Consider the following 22,463-nt stretch of genomic DNA (forward strand, 5'->3'; position numbering starts at 1 on the left):
TGTTTTTGATCGATTCTTGTTTCTATGATGTTCTACTTTGAGTCTAGTTTCCAAAAAGGTATAATACGTAATTTTTGGACGAGAATTGAATGTTTTTTATGATTTTATAAGATCGAGTGTCAAAGCTGATTTTATAAGATCGAGAATTGAATGCCTTTGGTGTTCGTTTGATTGGTCAAATAGTTGTAGATTGAAAACTAGTTTTCGGTTGTCTAGAATGGTGATTTGTTGCGTTTAACGCGAGGGATGAAGTAAGTGATGACCAATTCAGTTTGTATAGCTTTGGTTTAATGTATGGGTTGTTGGAAAATGATTTTTATAAGTATTGGGGCTGAATTGGTTGTCGGTTACTCAATACGACGCGCATTCGCATTTATTGAATAGTTGGTGCGTTGTGCTTGTGAGTTACCTACCCATTTAACTCGTGTAGCATCTTGTGGACTTGTTGGCTGTGAAATTATCATAATGGGTCCACACGGGGCTGAGTTGGATGTTAATCTCATAAACAACTCTTAAACGCGCGTGCTGGTGCCACCTAGTGCTTCCGGGGGTAATTTGGGAATTTTTTATTCCCGGGAGTATCTAAGTGTCGTGTTGGTGAATGTAAGGCCCCGGGGAGCTGTTGTGATTGAGTTTGATGTGGTCGAGGCTTTAGGTAACTCAAACCATGTTAGAACGTCTCGTAGGATAAACGAGTCATCTCGATGTCAATAGTGTTGATTGTATGTAAACCGACAGGAGTTTGAGTTGTGGGGCTACGTAGGGATCCTCTAGCTTGTGGTGAAATCATACCTTGTGTCAGGTGAGTTCATGATGCCCTTTTTAATCTTTTTACGTTTTGGGCTAGCATACACACCGTAATACGATTTTACACGATATTACTCGTTACAACTAATTGGATGGTAGTACATAGCCTTAGTTGTATTTGTGCATTTATAAAACTATGAGTGGATTATGTTCTATGCCTTAGGATATTTTAGACTCGTTTATGGTTATATATTCATTAAGGTTATACATATTACTTGTGCTCTAAGCTCGAGGTTGCTATTAGGCTTAGTATTGAATGCTTAGATTATCCATTATTTATGGATTGTATGTGATGATATTGTTTGGTTGGATATTTGAAGTAGATGTTTGTAAGTGTGTAGTGTGAATGTGTATGTGTGGGTAAACTATGACTGGGTCAAATATATTACTCGGGGAAGACCCGGGGTGAGGAGGCCCGTGTTGCATGTTTATGTCCCGGCGGGTCAAATATATTTACTTGGGGATGAACCGGGGTGAGGAGGCCCACTGTTTGCTAAACCGTGGTTGGGTCAAATATATTACTCGGGGAAGACCCGAGGTGAGGAGGCCCGTATCACGTGTTTAGGTATGTTAAACCGTGACCGAGTCAAATATATTACTCGGGAATGACCCGGGGTGAGGAGGCTCGTGTTGCATGATTTTTTTGTATTATTAAACTGTGACCGAGTCAAATATATTACTTGGGGATGACCCGGGGTGAGGAGGCTCGTGTTGCATGATTTTGTTGGGTTTTTTTGTTAAACTGCGGCCGGGTCAAATATATTACTCGGGGAAGACCCGGGGTTAGGAGACCCGTGTTGTGTGTTGATCAAGAAAAGATGTTTAATGTTTTAATTACTTATGATTTGGTCAAGAAAGCTGTTTAAAGTCTTAATTACTTATGATTTGATCAAGAAGAGTTATTTATTATTTTACTTATCTATCGCTTGACCAAGGAAAGTTATATATCTAATTACTTATGATTTTCTCCTACATTTTATATTTATGGAGTTAAATTGTTTATTGGATGTTAGTTATGAAAAACTTGAACTCACTCAGCTCAAGCTGACTTTATGTGTATGTTAGATTGATTTACAGGTTGAGGATTGGAGATTACCGCTTGGACGTGCTGGAGACTACTCGGAGGGTTGAAGGCATTTCTAATCGAGGACTTCTAAAAAAACAAAACATTTTATTTTATTTTAACTTTGGGAATATGTCCCCGTTTTCTGGGGTTTTTGATACTGGTTAACTTTCGCTGTTTATTACTCTGAATTGGTTTGAATAAAACAAATTGCTTCAGTTTTAAATTTTTGTGAATTTTGGATATGATTACCAACTGTAGGATTCCCGGGATTCGGGGTCTTACACGGATGGATCGAGTATAGGGTTTTGTGAGCTTCGTCAAGGATAAGATTTCGAAGGTCTTCAGAATTTGGAACCCATATACGTACCATGAAGTAAAGAACTCCATTAGACTTAGTTTCCCATTGCTTTTCGGCTCCACAATCAAATTCGGTCTTGAGATTGTTTTGGGCTATTACTTGGGCTTGAGCTTGAAGAATTCGGGCCTTAAGGCTAGTGTGAACAATCATCTCCATGGCCCGAATACGAGAGGGTTTGACTCTTTCCTTTCGGCTTAGTGCGTCGGCTACGACATTCACTTTCCCGGGGTGGTAGCGAATTTCGCAATCGTAATCATTGAGTAACTAGACCCAACGCCGTTGCCTCATGTTGAGTTCTTTTTAGTTGAGGATGTGTTGCAAGCTTTTATGATCAGTATAGATGACACATTTAGTTCCATAAAGATAGTGTCTCCAAATTTTTAGAGCGAAAATCACCTCACCTAACTCAAGATCGTGAGTGGTATAGTTCTTTTCGTGGATCTTGAGTTGTCGAGAGGCATAAGCTATGACTTTGCCTCGTTGCATGAGTACACAACCGAGACCTTGATTTGAAGCATCACAATAGAAAATGAAAACATCGTTTCCGTCTGGAAGGGTTAAGATGGGTGCATTACAAAGCTTTTCCTTTAAGGTTTGGAACGCGTCTTCTTGCTCTTGTTCCCAAATGAATGGCTTGCCTTTTTGAGTTAAGGTGGTGAGAGGTAAGGCTAATTTTGAGAAATTCGAAATGAAACGACTTTAATAACCAGCTAGACCAAGGAATGAACGAATTTCTGATGGGGTTTTCGGAGCTTCCCAATTTTTGATGGCTTTGATTTTTACGGGGTCCACGTGTATACCTTTATCGTTAATAACATGACCCAAAAATTGAACTTCTCGAAGCCAGAATTCACATTTCGAAAACTTAGCATAATGTTGTTCTTTCTTCAACAGTTCCAAGGTGAGACGAAGGTGTTGCTCATGATCGGTCTTTGTTCTTGAATATATTAAAATATCATCAATAAAAACGATGATAAATTTGTCTAGATACGGTTTACAAACTCGGTTCATGAGGTCCATGAACACTGCAGGTGCATTAGTCAAGCCAAAGGGCATAACCATGAACTCATAGTGTCCATAGCGGGAGGCGGTTTTGGGTATGTCTTCATCGAGAATTCGCAGTTGGTGATAACCCGAACGGAGATCAATTTTTGAAAAACAAGTGGCTCCTTGAAGCTGATCGAAGAGATCATCAATCCTCGGTAGTGGGTACCGATTCTTGATGGTGAGTTTATTTAACTCTCGGTAGTCGATGCACATGCGGAAAGATCCGTCCTTCTTTTTGACGAAAAGAACAGGAGCTCCCCAAGGTGAGAAACTAGACCGAATGAATCCTTTGTCGAGAAGTTCTTGAAGTTGGCTAGAGAGTTCTTGCATTTCGGGTGGGGCTAAACGGTAGGGAGATTTAGCAATGGGAGTTGCACCGGGTATAAGTTCGATTCGAAATTAAACTTGTCGAGACGGAGGAAGTCCTGGCAAGTCATCGGGAAAAACTTCAGGATAGTCTTTGATAACAGGAATGTCTTGAATCTTTTTCACTTCGGATTTCTTGTCAACTACATGGGCTAAAAAGGCATAGCATTGTTTCCTCAAAAGTTTACGGGCCTTCATGCAAGAGATTATTTTTAGGTTACGATCGAGTTTTTCTCCTTGAATGATTAGTGTTTCACCGGATTTTAACGGGATACGAATGAGCTTCTCGGCACAGGAAATTTCGGCTTAATTACGGGATAACCAATCCATTCCCATAACTAGGTCAAAACTACCAAGCTTAAAGGGAATTAGATCGATATTAAGAGAATGGTCATCAAAGGTCAAGGTGCAATCAAGCATAATAGTATTGGCTTGGGCGGTGTTACCATTGGCTAGCTCGGCGGTGTAAGGGGAGTCTAGTTTGACCGGTTTACATTTAACAAGGGGTTCAAAATCAAGTGATATAAAACTTCTTTCCGCGCCCGTATCAAATAGTTTGGATGCAAAGTGGTTATTTAAGAGAAACGTACCGGTTATGACATTGGGATCTTGACGTGCATCCGAAGCACCAATAGTGAAAGCTCTACCACGAGTGGCTTGGTTATTGTTTGGAGCCAGTTGGGGACAGTTGTTCTTGAAATGGTCCAAACTACCGCATTGAAAGCAAGCACGAGCATTTTTATTGTTTGGTGGAGCAGGGTTGGTGACCATGGCTTGATTAACAGCAGCAGGGGCAGTTCGGCATCGAGGGGCTAGATGACCAAATCGACCACAATTGGTACACTTTCGGCCTTAGGATCTTGGTGGGTGATGATAGTTGCAGGTGGAGCATAGGGGGTGAGGTCCAGAGTACCCTGCCCTAGCCGGGGCTTGGTTAGTAGGAGCACAGCTTGGACGGGTATAGCAGGGGTGACTGCAGCATAGTTGGTGGTTTTTGGTTTCTTATTAGATTGGTATCAGAGCCTTGGTCGTAGAGAGTTAGTAACCGACCTACGTCTAGGAATGTCCCTTAGGTTGAAATTATGTGCTATTAAATGTCCTTACTTCTCATTTTAAGAATGTCTCTCGATTCCGTCAACTCTTTTATAAACTCCTACATCCCCTTGCCACCGTGGGACGAAGACTGCATTGCTCTATTTTATAGCAAAACATTTGCTTTATTATTCCTTACTCTTTTACTTATCCACCTTATATGATGATTCTTACAATGCCTCCTCGTCGCGATGCCTCCAATGACAACAACGAAATGACATCCCACTAGCAACTGTGCTCGCTCAAATGGCAACTCTTCTTCCCGCTATTGTCAATCAACTCAACGGCAACAACAACAATAACGGAAACGACAACAATAATGACAACAACTAGATCAATCCTACCGAACCTTTGTTGCTTCAAAACCTACCGAGTTCACTGGCTCGGAAGGTGCCATCGGGTTGCTACAATGGTTCGAGAGCACAGAAGCCGCTTTAAGCATGTGCAATTGTCTGGAGAATCTAAAGGTGAAATATGCTGCTAGCACCCTCAAGCTAGGGGCCTTGACTTGGTGGACCACTCAAATCAGAACTCGAAGTCGTGAGCCGACCTTGGCTCTACCTTGGGCCGAATTCAAAGACCTGCTGACTAGGAAATATTGTCACAAGAGCGAACTCCGAAAGATGTAAGATGAGCTTTGGGGTCATACCATGAAAGGAGCTGATCACCTTGGCTATACCAACCGTTTCCAAGAACTATCCCAGCTAGTACCCCACCTAGTCACTCCTGAGGAAAAAGCCATTGGTCGCTATATAAATGGCTTACCTCCTTCAATGAGGAGCATGATCTTGACCGTTAATCCTGGAACCCTCCAAGATGCTATACACCTAGCCAGAAAAATAAAAAGTAATAAAAAAGTTGGAGAAAAAGTGCACGACACTTTTTTGTGCACACACACACAATATTTTATTTATTTATTATTATTGTATATATTATTATCATTATCATTAATATAATTAGTTTATCTCTTAAGTTTTAAACAAGTTTTACCTCTATCACAATTGTATTCAAACCTCAACGTTTAGCCTATAAATAGAGCCTCTTATTCTCATAATTTTTCACACAAAATCTCATTCTCTCTAGCATAAACAAGTAAGTCTTTATAATTAATTTGCTTTTCATTATTGTTCTTTATACACTTTTGCTTCATATTATGGATTTCTTCTTGTTTGTTCCTATGTTCTTGAGTTTCTTTTGAATCTTCATAATTGTTCATACACTCTCACTATGATCATCATAAATTATTAATAAAACCTTACTTTTTGCTCTAAAAGATTATGATGATCATGTTATTCCAAGGGATCACAATTATTTTCTCAAAATCTTGGATCAAAGTATAATTTTTCCATGAACAACTATGAATATTCTTATGATCTTCAAGAACTCATAAAGTTATCATAACTAAAAAATTATATTTATATAATTGGTCCTTCTACTTTCATAAATGTCAATAAACATCCTAAATTATAATATTTACACTTTAAACCCTATACTTTCATACATGTCGATAAACATCCTAAACTATAATATACTCTGAACCCTATACTTTCTTAAATGTCAATAAACACCCAAACTGTATGATATTACAATTTTAACCTCGTACTTTATTATTTATCAAGACCATTCTAAAACATTTTGAGTTAGTATACAAATAGAGTATAAACCGGGTATGTATGTATCTGACAAGCAAACGGTTGTGTCGAAGGCAAGAGTGGCGTAAATAATCCCATTGGACCCGTGACTCTTACCTGGGAATCAACTTGCTGGAGGTCATGCTCTTGGTTTAGAACATTCTAGTATGCGACACTCTAACTAATTTAAAAATCAAACTTAATCTAGGGCATCCCGTAACCGGTTCAACAAACTCTTGCTCGTGTTCGTGTTCGTGTTCATCCATCAAGAAAGGTGAGTTCATAGCCCTTTTTACATGCTTTTAAACGCTTTATACTTCGGGGTGGAAACATGCAACTTATTTAGTCTACGTTTTATAAATGCTATTTAATTCATGCTTTATTTCATTATATTTGTTATGTGTAATCATTACAAGTGTATACTTAATCGCATGTACAACCATTAACTTGTTAAGCCCGTGGTAGTATGATGATATATCTATTGGCCCGACCCGCCCAGCCCACTCAGGCCTCGGGTAGAGGCCTGTGTGTTCAGAATCCGACAATCGTTAAACATTAAACATAATAGTCTAATCATGGATTAGACGACTCGCTAAATGTGTCAGAGGTTTGGTTGTAATCACAAAAGTATACAAGTAACTTAACACATATGGAATGTTTTCAACATAAAGCTTATTTTTAAAACCTATGTTCTCACCAACTATTTTTAGTTGACACTCTCGCATGTTTTTCAGGTGATGGAAATTAAGTTATGAAGATTCTTGAAGTTTCATATAGGACATGAGTCCGAGTTAGAAGTTGAATGACTAAAGTGCTATGTTTTCTATTTGGATTATATTTGGTTTGAATAATTTGTTGGCTTATTTTAATATGAGTTTTTACATTTAATACCATGTGCATGATTTCAATCTAAGTACGCCCTGGCGTTTCCGCCTTCGGCCGGAGGGTGTGACATACGCTCCTCCATACAACCAACAAATGAACTCCCCTAACAAACTAAACCAACCTCCCCTAAACTACCCCTTTCCTTTTCCCCACCCAAACAACCCCCACAACAAAAATATAAACTTCCAATTTGCTCCCAACCTTCCGTATAATTTTTCTGACGCACAATTTGGCATGTATGCCAATTTGCTCAACCCCCAAAACCTGACACTGGTGTTCGGGTCAAGCCAACAGGATCCTGTGCCTGAGACTCAACCGGAACGAGGCGCCAGTTCATGCCGAAAGCCCCGTAAACACAAAAAGAAGGCCCTTGAATAGCCAGGGGCGAAAAGACATTACATACTGTTGAATGAGGAGGAGGAAGTATTTCTCGTACGTTCTTGGGTGGCCGTTTCGGAAGATCCCGATGCTGGTAAATTTTTATTATTATTTTTTTCATTTTGTTAAGTATTCCTTTAAATTTAATACTAATTGTATAAATAATTTTAATTGTACCCAAGTTTCATAGACATGGAATACTTTGAAAGAAATTATTTGAAAATCAGGTCGAGCTCTCGGGCATGAGGCCAGATTACCGGGGTAAAGAAGGTGTTCAAACCCATAGAAGGGTTATAAACACCGCTTGCCAAAAATTTAGTGGGATATACAACCAATTAAGTACTATCAATTGGGGCAGCGGCAAAAAAACAACGTCGACATCCAACAAAGAGCATTAACCGACTATCGAACATATAAGAAAGGGGAGAATTTAAGTTCTTAAGTTGCTGGGAGCATCTTCCGAAACACCCAAAATGGTTCGAATTACCCACCGGTTCGGTCGCTCGGCGATCTGGCGCATCATCCCAATCGTAAAAAAATTTGAAGATCTCGTCTTCCACAAATCCGACCACACTCGTCTACGGCTCCGATGTTCGAACTTAGACCTCGTTGACAAAGACGAGGAAGCTAAGGTTAATTTAGGGGACATCGACGTACAAGAGTTGCCTCGATCCCCTGGGAGAATAAGTTAAACAATGGTAAAATGTGGAGGGTTCGTCATTGACATGAGATGAGAAGGGACCCTCGAAGACGTGGAGCGACTAGAAGATATGTTCGACCGTTTAGAGATGGATTGCCTGGACCGTTACGCTACCATCCGTGCTAACACCAAAGCCAATGCACAATTTACCGATTCATATAGATTGCGGCTAATGGAACAAGACATCCAGTTCTTGTACTCATTCGGTGAAAACGAAGCGGCCGAAGAATTGAAAGAAAAACGAAAATAAAAATACTAGTAGTTTTTAGTTTTAGGTGTTTTTTTTTCTAATTTTTGTTATGTATTTTTTATTTATCAATTTTAATGTATTTTATTTATTTGTTTAATTTAATGAACTTTTATTTGTTTATTTTAATAACAAAAAGAAAAATAAAATAAAATGGCGTGGCGATGTGATGGAACAATATTGGGCTACAAAGTACAAACTACAAAACTGTAAAATGAAAATTGTCACCCCTGCTGATGTGGTGTCATGTAAAAAATTACCCCCCCCCCCCAATATAACCCCTTCACCGAACATAGTCTAATTGTTATGTATAATAATCTTATATATATATATATATATATATATATATATATATATATATATATAAAACGAAACCTTTAAAAGCTTTTTGGCTGTCTCCTACATCCTCTCAAACCACCAGATTGCATTATTTGTAAATTGAGGCTTCTCATGCATTTAGACCAAATTCATGTGTATGAGTCTCACAAAATCCAGATAACCCTTAAACAGGTTATAACATCTCATTGTATTAAAATTTAATCTCACCAAATATTTGATATGAAAATCATATAAAATAGGAATATACTGAAAATTAATATCCATTTTTTAAAAATATATTATTTATAATTAAGAAACAATTTTATAGTAAAAAAAATAAGCGGGTCATGGGTTTCACCAAACCCAGATAACTTTTAAATGGATTATAACATCTCATTTATTTGTGAATCACTTTAATTATGAAGCCTAAGTATATTATTAATCTTCTTATAATAAATTAAACTAAAATCCAAAAAATATGTAAATATTATAAACGAAAAATGAAAACAACCCCCGTAATACGAGAAATAAAAACTTTTATATATAATAACTAGCTTTAGAGCCCGTGTCACACACGGGATGATCCAAATTATAAAAATACAAGTAAAGCAAATAATTATATAATGTATATGAAAAAATGTATTATATCTATGCTTGAATCTACACTATGTGTACATAAATTCAGTTTATTTATATTACAAAATGATTTTTTTTACATGAACTTAATAAAAAAATGCGCGTGTAGAAACGTACCTGAGAACGCTCTTTGTATTGAAAATTTCATTCTCGGTGTCATATATGTATAATTAAAAGAATTTTGGTTATTAACCAATTTTGAGAACAAGACTTCTCATACAATAGTAGTTATAACCACTTAGCCTAAATACAGAATAAGTGTTACCTTTGTTGATATGTTTAAGTTTAAATTTAAATTGTAGAATATTAAATAGTAACGATAGAAAGAAGAACATTAAATTGTAACGACGAATGTTATTCAAGAACAATGTTTTTCTGAGCTACACCATGAAAAAGATTTTGATAAGTGTTTGGGGGCTTCTTGATTTTGTTATAATGACAACATAAAAAATAGCATGTTAACCCATTTAATTTTGTGAATATTTTTTTTCATTTGAGCATAGTTTTGCAAGGCATGCTTCCCATACAACGCTCTGATCACCACTGAAGGAAAATTTAATGCTTATACAAATATTTCAAATTTGATAAAAGTTAGAAGCATTGATAGGGCTGGAGGTGGCATGTCGAAAGTGTTCGCAATCTTTTCTTAAATTTTAATAGCCGAGGGAAAAATAATCAATTTGCCAAATCCTAAACTTTTTGATTATTTCCAAAAATGCCCTTGAAAATAATTTTGAAACCCGAATCATGTTTAAAATCCGTTTGACATTTTCAAACCAACACTTTGAACCCATAACAAATTTGATGATTAATCTATTTACGTTCTCAAACTTTAAAAAATACTCATATTTCCCATTTTTGACTGGTAACAAATTTTGATCTAAATATAGTTAACTTGTAAAAAACAATCTATTTACCAACTTTTGACACGTAAAAATCAAACTTAAGTTCTACAAAAAATCTGAAACAATCATTGATAAAAAAACTAAGAAATTAAATATGATAAACTTTGTTATGTCTGAAAGTGATTGGTATATACTATCATTACATTTTAAAAGATATATAGTTTACTGAATTAACCAAAAAATAAATTGATAAATTTAAAGCATATATTTATAATTTATAAATTTATATGACAATTTACAACAACAACAATAATAATAATAATAGATAAATTGATTGATTTAAAAAAAATGGATCGACTTTAAGCATATATTTAAAATTTAATGATTAAAATATTACTTTATAAAATGAAAACATATTCGAGTTTTTTTTCTTTTACAATCTTTTACAATATACGTAGTGCAATATGTTAGTGATAACATTTGAAATTATATTATTTTCAATCTTTGACAAACATGGTTTGTTGTTAATTTTTGAATTTCAGTAAGTTTTTTAGAATATATAGTAAAATAATATGCTAATATTTATTTTTATAAAAATATATAGATATAATATAAATATAGTATAAAAGAAAAGTGAATAATTGTTGATCTATTAAATATATATTGTGGTTAACTAAGATATATGTTACTTTATTAGAATATGTAAATAAGGGTTAATCGTTTTTACAATTTGTTACATAGTTTTTATTTGGCTAGCTCTCATATATTTACTTATAATTTTACAATTTGCATAGTTATCAAAGTTTATGTTTTCTTTATTTGTTTAGGATGTTTCTTCCTTAAATTTATAATAATAAATACATTAAAAGGAAAAAAAAACTTTAATTGGCATATAACTTGATGAAAACGTTTAACTTAAAACTCAAGTAATTGTATATTTTAAGACGATAAATTAGGAATACGTTACATATCTCAACTAATTATTAATCATGGCATAAGCAAAAGAGAGAAGTTTTAGTGTAAATATCAAATAAAATTAAGATATTTTCTTAATTTATACAAATGGGCTCTGATTTGGACTACAATACAATACCCAGAAAGCCCAATAATATATCTTGATATTTTCTTTTCTTTATTTCTTTCCATGCTGCAATTGAGGTGAGGTGACGAAGACGGTGGCTGCTATATGAAGAAGAAGAAAAAGATGAGACCACCACGTCACACAATGGATCCGAACATCTCCGATCTACCCGACCCGATGGTCCACCACATCATGTCCTTCCTCCCAACGTTGGACGTCACAAAACTTTCCATCCTGTCCAAGAGATTCTTGTCTCTCTGGGCCTCCTTTCCCATCATTGAATTCGACCAGAAGAGGTTTGCTGGCACACCCAAAGGTACATCGGATGGCTTTCTTGAGCATGTTCTTAATTCGGTTGTGCAATGAAAAATCGATAAAGGTTTGCTAGAGTTTAGGGTTAATGCCAATCTCAAAGACGTATCGGCTGACCCTAGATTCGATCTGGCAATCTCTATGGTTCTTGCTAATGGTGTTAAATGTGTGGAACTCAATTTATGGCGCCATGCTGACTACTTGTTGCCCACTGGCTTTGGTTCCAACTCTTTGAATGTTTTGAGGTTAAAGGGGCTTCAGTTAGATCTATGCAATGTTATTCCAGCATGTCCTTTATTGAAAACCGTGTCTTTAACATCATGTGTACTTCTAAATGATGTCAACTTTTCAAGCAAAATCCTAACGGAAATTCAGGTTTGTTTTTGTGATGTCAAGAGTATTAAGATCAAGGCGCGGGATCTTCACTTGTTTATCTTCTCGTCGAGTGAAGCCGACCCTATGCCTTGTCAGATCGATGTTTTGAAGTGCAAAAAGATTATGTATTTTTCGTTAAGCAATGTGGTAAATGGAAGTGCTTGGATTGAGGAGCATGTTAATAGTTTGAATAAACTTAAAACTTTCATTCTCAATGGATGCCAAGATATTGAACATATTAGGGTTTGGAATGACAAATTACAAAGAGTTGAGCTTGCCCATTGTCCTAGGCTAACTTCTATTGAACTTATGGCGACGTCCCTTGAATCGTTCGCGTATGAAGCCGCGCCTCAGCGATTTATGTTTCATCAAGATTTGGGTCATCAAGCATTTATGGCTCAACAAGTTATGCCTTGCAACATTGCTTTCTTGTCTTCAAAACATATCAAAGATGTCTCAATAAAGGGCGCGCGCTTAATTACTGATCAATGGTTAGAGGCCCAACTTGCTAAGATGACTAGTCTCGAGACGTTAAGACTCGAGGCTTGTCATTCGTTAAAGGAGATTAAGGTTTGTCATGAAAAGCTTCAGAGTTTGGAGTTACTTAACTGCCAAGGTTTGGTAGAGGCCGAAATCGACACACCACAATTGGTTTATTTCATGTATCATGGGGATATTATTGAAGTTAGCAAGATGGTTACACAAAGTAGTTGTACGGCAACCATGACAATGAAATCATGGACTACTTATGATAATGAATCATTTTGTAAATGGAGGAATATGCTTTCATTCTTTGGTCACTGCAAATCCTTGAAATTGATTTGCAACACCCGCAAGGTATACTCTTTTCTTCTTCTTTGCACTATAACACATGTGTGCATTTCTTCATACTTGGTATAATTCTACAAAATTTTAATTATGTGAGTATCGTGGATTTAAAAAGTATGTCACACTCTGATGTGTTTTGATCCCAGAAACCAGTGCATGCCCGAAACATGCGTATTATATGCGAGAGTTCGTTATTGAAAGATACTAAAAAAAGAATATATAGATAACACTTAGCTTGTTAACCTTTAAGCACTAAAATATATGATATTCTTATCATCTCTTGTTATATTTGTTCAATCACAATTCTAATTTGTTAAAATACTGAAACTCATTGATTACCCGATCGTTAAATTTGTTCTATAGATGTTAAGATTTGTTCAATCATATTTGAAAAGTCTAGACCTGTTGCAATCAGGGGTCTAACTTTCTCAATTATTGGTTAACTATATAACTTAGGGGTGTTCACGGTTCAGTTTCAAACCGTGAAAAAAACCCAAACCAGTCATTGATTTGCTTTCATGTTCGGTTTTTTCAATTATCTTTCGGCATATCGGTTTCAAAATATTCAAACCATAACAACGGTTTGGTGTACGGTGTTCAATTTTCAAACTGTATAAAACCGGACTAGACCGTGTAATTTTAATAATCTTTTTTTGATAATATATCCTATAGGTGTTTAATTATCTATATTTTATAATTTTGTATTTGATTTAGTAAAAAAAGTAAGACTTGGATGAAGTATTACTTTATTCGTATGTTAAAACTTGGATGAAGTATTACTTTATTCATATGTTTAATATACTTGTTTTCTGTCATCATTTGTTTCACTTGTTTCAAACAATTTTTTAACACTCGACAAGGAAAGGAAAAGGCTTTAGTGAAGTAGTTTAACAAGCTTTAAAAGACACTGTTCCCAATTTGATTTCCATGGTGTTTATTCAAGTCTTTCTGAAATGGAAGCACTAGATGCAGTGAAATTGTTTAACAAGCTTTTTTTGTTTCTTTCTTTCTTTTTTCTTTTTTTATCATAATCCATTTTATATTAGAGGCCAATAAAATCAAAACCGTGAAACCAAACATTAGTAACGGTTTGGTTGAAAAGGTCAACGGTTTCGGTTTTGGTTTATGGTAATCAAAAACCGTTAGTAATGGTTTGCTCACGGCTTGCAAAACTGGACCGCAAACACTGCTAGCATAACTGTATTGGTTAACTGTATAACCATATAAGGTGTTGTATTTCACCCAACACACATCACATCATGTGATGCGCACATCAACTACAGCGAGCAATCTGATAAGCACATTAGCGCTTTTGATGTGTGCATTTTAAAACCAAGATGATATGCTTAAAAGAGTGTATAACCGATTACTGATTGATTAATTTGTTGTGTTGTCATCACCATTATTTCTTGAGCTAATAAATAATATTTAAAACTATCAATCTTGATTTTGTTTTGGTCATGACATAACCATCTTCAGCAAGACAACGTCAAATACTATATTTATCATAAATTGTATATTGGTATTCATTTTATAAAAGCTTTTAAAGTTAAGAAGTTTGGCCTGGACCTTATTTTTAATCATATTTGTTTAATCTAGTTCTTTTATCATATACTATTTGGACTGTTAGTTGATTATATATGAAAAGGGAGAAAAATGATTTATCAATTTACAATATATATATATATATATATTGTATATAGGGACCAATGGGGTGGTGGTTCATTCATAAAGGCAAAGTCTTTAAACACCTAAATTTGGGAGGGGGAGATATTGGATTCAAGTCTACGACATGGATTAAAAGAAATTCGCTGTTCAAATAAAAAATAATATATGTATATAGGGAAGGGAGGGGGTGGATAATTAATATGTTGACCGTAGCATATATAGCCTGATCACAGGTTTTTAGAAGAAACAACATTTTGTAACATGACACATATATAAGACTTTCCTGAATATTTAGTTTTACACACTATAGTGTTTACTAATTCATTCAATCAATAAATATTAACTTGTTTGATACTTTAAAAGTTAAGTGGCAATCTAGGAAATATTGTAGCTAATGAAGTTTCTTTCTTCTGTGTGTGTTTGTACGAATGATCATGAATCAGGAAGTGATGGTACCTGAGTTACACAGGGAGAGATTAGTGTCACCATTGTATGATCTGCAACACTTGGAGATACAAATAAATTCGTTAGAGAAGATCGATAGGGATCTGCTGGATGGCTTGCTATGGCTTTCACCACTTCCAAAGATTCTGCATGTATCTTCTGGTTCTCATTCTCGTTCCCAGCTGCAAATGATTATAAAGGTATCATAATTATTCGATTCCTCTTTTAGTTGACCTTTAGTAGGGTGTAGACGAGCCTCAGCACTCGTTTCAAACTCTATTTCTAAAGCTCGAGCTTGGCTCATAAGTAAGTAGTTTTTCAAGCTCGAGCTAAGCTTGACCCATATACTATTTATTAATCAACATATATACGTACATTTATAATAATTATTTTATATTTATAATTATAACTTCTGTATATAAACTTGAAATAATATTTAGTTATTTCTATTATTAGATTTATATATAACTAGACTTTTACTTTTAAAAACCTAAAACCTTTCACTAATTCCTGCTTGCTAAAGGCATGATTGATGAACCCTCTTGGCCCTTTGTTCATTCCCTACACAACTGAAATAAGAGATCAGAGAATAATAATAATATAAATATACACTTAAGTGAAATAGAATTCAAATAAATAATGGGCTCGTTTAGGCTACTTGAGCTTGATAAGCTAAGCTCAGACTTGGGTTTCTTGATAAACAAGCTTATTGTTAGGCTCCAGCTCGATTTGGTTCGATCTTGAGTAGATCAGGAGTGGCATAACTTGTTTGCACCCCTAATATTTAGTTGCAAGTCAATTGCTGTTTTGGTAAAACAATGTATGATTGACATCATTTTTTTGTTCCAAAACCTGCAGTTTATATACAGTGATATGATTGAAGGGGAGGAAGATAGAACCCCATATTGTTGCGAAACCAAACCTATTAAATGCTGGAAGCATCACTTGAAGATGTTGGAGATTCAAAGCAGTAATGTCTCTCAAAAGAATTATGGGTTGATCGAATTACAGCGATATTTTCTTACAAACGCAAAGATATCCGCTTCGCTAGTTGATTCAGCTTAGGTTTGAGCTTGAAGTGAGCGTGAAGATTTAAACATGTTATTTCATGCCTTTGGATGTTTTCTCATTTCCTTTGGATCCTGAAGATTTAATGATGTTAATTTCATTTGATGTGGTGAGCTAGGTAGACTTGTTTGAGATAAAAGCCTAGTTATGTTGTTTTTGAATCTTCATATGCCAATAACTATGCACTTGGTATACATTTGCTTCTTAAGCTTAATAAAAATAGAAAATTGCAAACTTTATATTATTTTTTTGATGCTTACAATTGGGAACATGCTTTGCTATGATTACATGTGTGAATTTCTTCTAGCTTCTGTATAAATGTTTATGCGTTTACAGGTGTGAATAGGGTTGTTGATTAAGCTAGCAAGCTGTGCTTAGTCAAGACCAACTTCGTTGGCTCGTAATCTCGCTCACCGAGCTGAAAATTGAGCTTATGCTCAGCTGGCTTAGAACTCGTGGTTAAGGTGGCTCTTGTGTTTTTTCTTCAAACATATTCAGTACATCAATGGGACCTAGCTCTCTCATCTTTGTATAAAGAATGAAACATGGGTTGGTCACCCCTCTACAACTCACTAATTTGAACCCAGTTTTACTAACCGGATGATTCGTAGGTTTATCCAGAATAGACGGTTTCAAATGCGGTTTAGTGGATTAAAATGAGGTCATTTGGTCATTCGTAGGTTTACCTTTCTTGCACAACAATGGAACTGACAACCTGGTTTTGATGAAGTCCATGTAGATAAAGTGCAAACTGAAGTTCGAGAGCCGCAAAAACATATCACTATGTTCGTGGGGATGAAGCTCGACACAATGCTCATAGGGAAGAGCGAGGGAGAGCGAGGAGGTACGCCATACTCAAGGGATTTTGTTTTAAATGTAGGATAATTTATCTTAGAAAAGCGCAATTTAGAATGGACGAAAATACCTATCACGTGGGAGGTGCGTGAGTGACATGTGACAAAATTTTTGGACGGTGTTATTTGTAGATGGTGATACGAAAAAAAATATGCTAAACTTAAAATGCCAAGGGATGAAAAGACAACTTTTAACTATTTTTTTAATAGAAAGATGGGGCTCTACTAAAGGGGTGACGATTTGCTTTCCGTAGTTGTCAAATGAAATGTGTAACTTAAGAGTAGAGTTATAGAGTGTGAGTTGCCGTTTCAAAAGAAAGCAAAGAAAACAGAGTCGTGATGTCTTTTCAAAGAATGGATCAACCGGATTATGTTAGGTTTGAAGTGATGTGGGTGACGATTTATTTTAACATGTTATTTCAGGTTTAACGATACAGTTGGATTTTTATTTTCATTACCATTTGGATCCTTGATGTTGCTTTTCCAATCTTGTTCCCTTTTTGATGTAGTTAACTTTTAGACAGGCCGGTTTGAGAATGAGATAATAAAGAGTAGTTATGTTCTTAATGAATCTTCATGATAGGCATAGGCTTGCTTCTCACCAACCCAAAAGGTTGTGGCATGGGAAAAATACCAAATAAACATGTTGACAGTCACTTTATAAAACTAACATAAAAAATCTTTAAAATTTAAAATAATGACTTCGATAGTCAATTGGATGTTGATTGTTGACGTATATAATAATATAAAGCTGAAGATTTCACCGACAAGGAATATTACGTTGGATGGGACTACCAACTATTTTCCTCATCAGTGGAAGGAATTTTCTGCCACAGCTAGAGTTTGGTTCATGTCACTCAAAGCATGCACACACCATGAACCCTAGCCACCTTGCACACACGAACCAATCCCATGACGTCCAACACGCCGAACCAGCTGCTACCTGTGACTAACAATTTGATTCTGGATCCAAAAATTGGCACAATGTTGATTATCCGAATGAAGTAGAGACTATTATGAATATTGTCAAACCATCAAAAGTTTGTGATAATAAAGCTAAGCACAATGATAATTAATATTCAAGGGCATAAGCATAGATTTATAATGCCAAAAGACAATTTGCCTATAAATCAGTTCTACATAAAATAAAAATTGTTCGTCTACTGCACTAGTAATATAATACTAATGTAGATAAACCAGTAACACTCAGAAAACATAAAAAAATTCAATCTTCATCATCTTCTCCTTCTCTTGGTCCGTAATCGACCCAGGGTAACACAGACTCAAACAAAACCGCCAATGCATTTCGGTTTGCAACTTCACGAGGAGGAGCGCGTACAACACCACCACCATTTTCTTGGTTACCATTATTGTTATTATTATTATCATGCATTTCTACCAACCTTGGATCAACCATAAAATTTTGCAAATTTTCTGGTGGGATGGTCGGATTCGAGTCTGAAAAATCAGATACCATTAAATGTGAATACCTGCAAAAAATAATCATAAACATCATCAAGTACAATTTTTTTTAAAATGTAGCATTTATAATCAAGAACGAAAAGTGTAAACTCACTCGTTCTTATCAGATGCAAACGCTTCCTTTCTCACACAAGCCCAATCCCTAGCTTCACTTTGATTAACTTCCATCTTTTCAATTACCGACAATGCGGTATCTTTAAGAAAGTTATGCAGCTCGGGGAGTCTCCATATAATATAACTCTTTTCCACGTATATATTAATCAAATGATCCAACGATGCACTTCCCGTCTCATATTTTCCAAAAAAACTATGGTTGACTATCTTTGACCATACCTGTTCTTTCAAAGGAACTTTGGCCACCAACTTCCTAACAACCGACGGGTGAAGCATTAACGCCTGTTTCATAAGATCACTTGAAGTCGCCTTCGTTTCGCTTTCTGTTTCCTTAGAACTGTTGTTGCGTTCAATATAAAACCGGCATATTGCAAGAGAATATGCAAAGTTTGGATACAACCACATTGAATTATCACTATTATATTCTTCAGAAAACCGCTCTAACCATTTATACTCTTCGGCTCTTAACGCGAAATAATCAACACAAAATAACGCACCCATCGGATCATCTGAATCAAGAGAGATTAATAATTTGCAAAGTTCAAGTGCAGAGCGATGGCAACCGCGTCTATCCATGTTTTTCATGTGAGCAAAAAGGGTAGTGAAAAACTGTTTATTTGTGTCGTGTTCATATTTCAATTGACAGTTACCCTGTGAAGGAGTGAATAACGGGTGCCACGCGCATTCTAACGAGTATAGAGATTTTGCAGTCGCATCTGCTGACATTTGGAGTTCACCAGAAAATTTGAAGTATTCGGCTAGAGTTATGAGTGAATCTATATGATACGGATGGTGTAACAGAATACTTGCGATGGTGTTAAGATCGTGTGCTGACTTGGCAGCTTCAAATTGTCTTTGAGCTATACTGTAAGTAGATGAATGTACATACCTAAATTTAATGAAAATGTCAGATTACTAATACATATTACTAAAATATTTAAGATATAACAATTAAAATTTGCCTGAAATAATTGCATCCGTTTTTGTTTTCAATTAGCTCCATGGATAGAGATCCGTCCCATCGAGGCCAGTGCTCAGAAGGAGAAATAATAATTGTTTTTTTGTAAGAATGCATTACACGTCTCCCTGAACGACCCTGTCGAGAACTTCCTGCTTGATTACTTTTTTCAAATGAGTTGACCACTTTTGACCCAAATATTCGCCTTAACTCATTATCTGCACTAAGAAACTTTGGGTCCACTTGCAATATGTTTGTTGTGCATCTTTTCCCTGCACCGTTTTCTGGCTTTGTTTTTGTAGGCTGATGTTGACCACCAAACGAGTCAACTCCAAAGGATAAATCCATTAACATGAGATCTAGTGAGTTCATATCGTCTTTATCTGAAGATGACTCTTTCACTTTGTTTTTCTTCTTTTTCTTTTTCTTTGCTTTTTGATTAGTGGCGATGTTTTTCTTAACATCTTCTTTCACAGGAGGTGATGTTTCAGCATCACTAGGCTCACTTTCCTGCAATTGATATTTATTATGGAATTACATGATCTGAGTGGATTTTTTAAAATCTTGAAACTTTGATTATAGAAACCAAGAGAACATCACAACAGTTAGAAAAGACAAGGCATACAATTGTTGATAAATATCTAAATGATGACACTAGCTACACCAGTGTAGAGACGAAAGTCAAATTTGTGAACAAAAAAGTAGAATAATAAATATCCAAGAACGTTTTTAAACAATATAATAAAGACCATAGTTGGCAAAGGCACACTTAAGTCTTAACACACTCAGAAAGCGAGGACCTAAGATAAGCAAGACATGTAACATAAACATATATTATTTTGGGTGGGTTGGGGGGGGGGGGGGTTAGAGACATGTTTTAGGCTTGTTTAGGGTTAGTTTAGGATGGTTCCAGGCCATTTTTGGATGTTCAGACCAGTTTGCCCAGAGTTTGCGAAATATCATCAGAATGTTGCCAAATTCTGAATGTATTATGGTCGAAATCTCGCCTGAAGGTCACCCGGATGGCAGCAATGTGCTTTTCCTGTGCCTCGCGTCGTCTGTAGGCCTGGGTGCATGCCCAAAGGGCCTTTGACAACAAAGACATATTTATATTACTAAAAGAAATCTAATAATCCTATAACTAGTAGACTACTCCAAGGCATATATATATCTCACGTTATCTTGCTCAATACTCGTTCAAATCTGACCAAACTTAATACCCTTTAACGTGTGACGTTTTGGGTTAGAATCCAGTAATTTATGAGCCAAACCCTCAACGACGCACACCCAACTAAATTATGGATGATTCTTGAATCTTGGAAAAACTTCATAACTTGAAATACACAATTCTTAATGACCAAACTCTTAATTCATAAGATAAATAATAATTTCTTCTACGTGTATATTAATATTGTATAAAACTTGAGCATAGATTTTAGGGTTTCATCTGTCCTGCATCAATAACCTTAATTGTCAGCTTTTAATATAACCTTGATAATAATAATAATAATAATAATAATAATAATAGTTTTGAGTATTGTGGATTATATCTGAATACAAAATACTGATAGATTATTACTAGAACAAAATCTATAAAGTAGTTGAAAATTATCATCATCGTCACACAAGAACCCTATCCATCAGAATAATAATAATAATAGAAATTAAAGTATAATTGATTGAAAGGAACCTGGTCCTGGTGTTGTTGGTCGTTGAGTAGATCGAACGGATTCAAATAGGGTGGAGGTGAATCAGGGGGTGAATCGGACTCATCGGCGGACGATAAATCGTTGTTGTGATTGTTTGCTGCTGCTGCTTCTTGTTCTTCCAGAACCTTCCTCAACGCTCTGGCGGACATGGTTATTGCTTGCTTGATGGATGGAGGTGAATCCAGTCCAGACCTTCAAAAGTTTAATTTAACCTTATTCTCTTGTTACAAATTTATAATGTTACAAATTCCGCACCAAAGTTTTCATTTTTCAATCCGTGCAAAACAATTTACATAACGTGTCATGTGGATTCCGTTTACTAAGCTTTATGGGATTTTAATAACTTCAATTACTGACAATAATCTCCACTAAGTTTATTGTTACGGGTGATCTTAAGTTTACAAAAACTGACTCTTAGTGGTCCCCTGCTAGAAAAACTTAACGACGTTAAATTTTTAGGTCTTTTGAACAGAAGAATGATACGCGTCGATTGATGTAAAATTTAGCTTGAAGCAATGCTAAGACGGCTTAATTTTTGTTAATTGAAAGTTCAAACACCAAATTTGAAGCACTAATCAAGCCGTTTGGAGCATCATTTCGAGCAAAGTTTTACATCAATCGCCTCGTAACATTATTCATGTCAAAAGGCCTAAAAATGAATTTGCAATTCAAAAAAAAATAAAAAAAATAGTGCCGTTAAGTTTTACTAACGAGAGATCACTTAGAGTCATTTTTTAAAAAACTTAGGACCACCAGTGGAGCTAAACTTAGTTAGGATTATTATCAGAGACATGGACAAATCAAGACACCTTCTTTTTAAGAGTTTTACAAATCAAAGATTGGTACAACCTTCAATGCATCTAGAATAAGGGTAAACTTGTCAAATAAAAAAGTCAAATACGATTGTTAAATAATAGTTACAACATTGTCCACTTCACTTTACTTAACTTCTGTAAATTTTAAAAATAGTTACAACTATAATCATTGATTTTTCACTAATATGTGATTTTTATTTTCACTTTTAACTCAACTTCTCCGTGATTTTTAATTGTTAATAACTTTTTTATACGTTAATATTTTTTTAAAAGAAATTACACCATAAAAACGAGCATATTTTTCTCTTTAATTTGAGTATGATATTGTTATAGTTTTTTCCCGTTAAAATTATAGTTGGTTTAGATGGTTTTTAAATTA

The 22,463-nt window shown here is 35.4% G+C and overlaps 1 protein-coding gene across 1 annotated transcript; it reads right to left on the reverse strand.

Annotated features, from left to right (window-relative positions):
• Positions 1-17,941: 17,941 nt before the first annotated feature.
• Positions 17,942-21,418, reverse strand: LOC143581060 (uncharacterized). Its single transcript, XM_077063932.1, has 4 exons — positions 21,251-21,418; positions 19,565-20,070; positions 18,583-19,491; positions 17,942-18,496 (listed from the first exon to the last, which is right to left on the reverse strand). Exons 1-4 carry the CDS (start codon positions 21,416-21,418, stop codon positions 18,232-18,234), a joined length of 1,848 nt encoding a protein of 615 aa, XP_076920047.1. The 3' UTR covers positions 17,942-18,231.
• Positions 21,419-22,463: the final 1,045 nt, after the last annotated feature.

This window comes from Bidens hawaiensis, unplaced genomic scaffold, assembly GCF_021521415.1.
Source record: "Bidens hawaiensis isolate Kalapana, Puna unplaced genomic scaffold, B.hawaiensis_p1.1 tig00030797_1, whole genome shotgun sequence".
NCBI lineage: Eukaryota > Viridiplantae > Streptophyta > Magnoliopsida > Asterales > Asteraceae > Bidens > Bidens hawaiensis.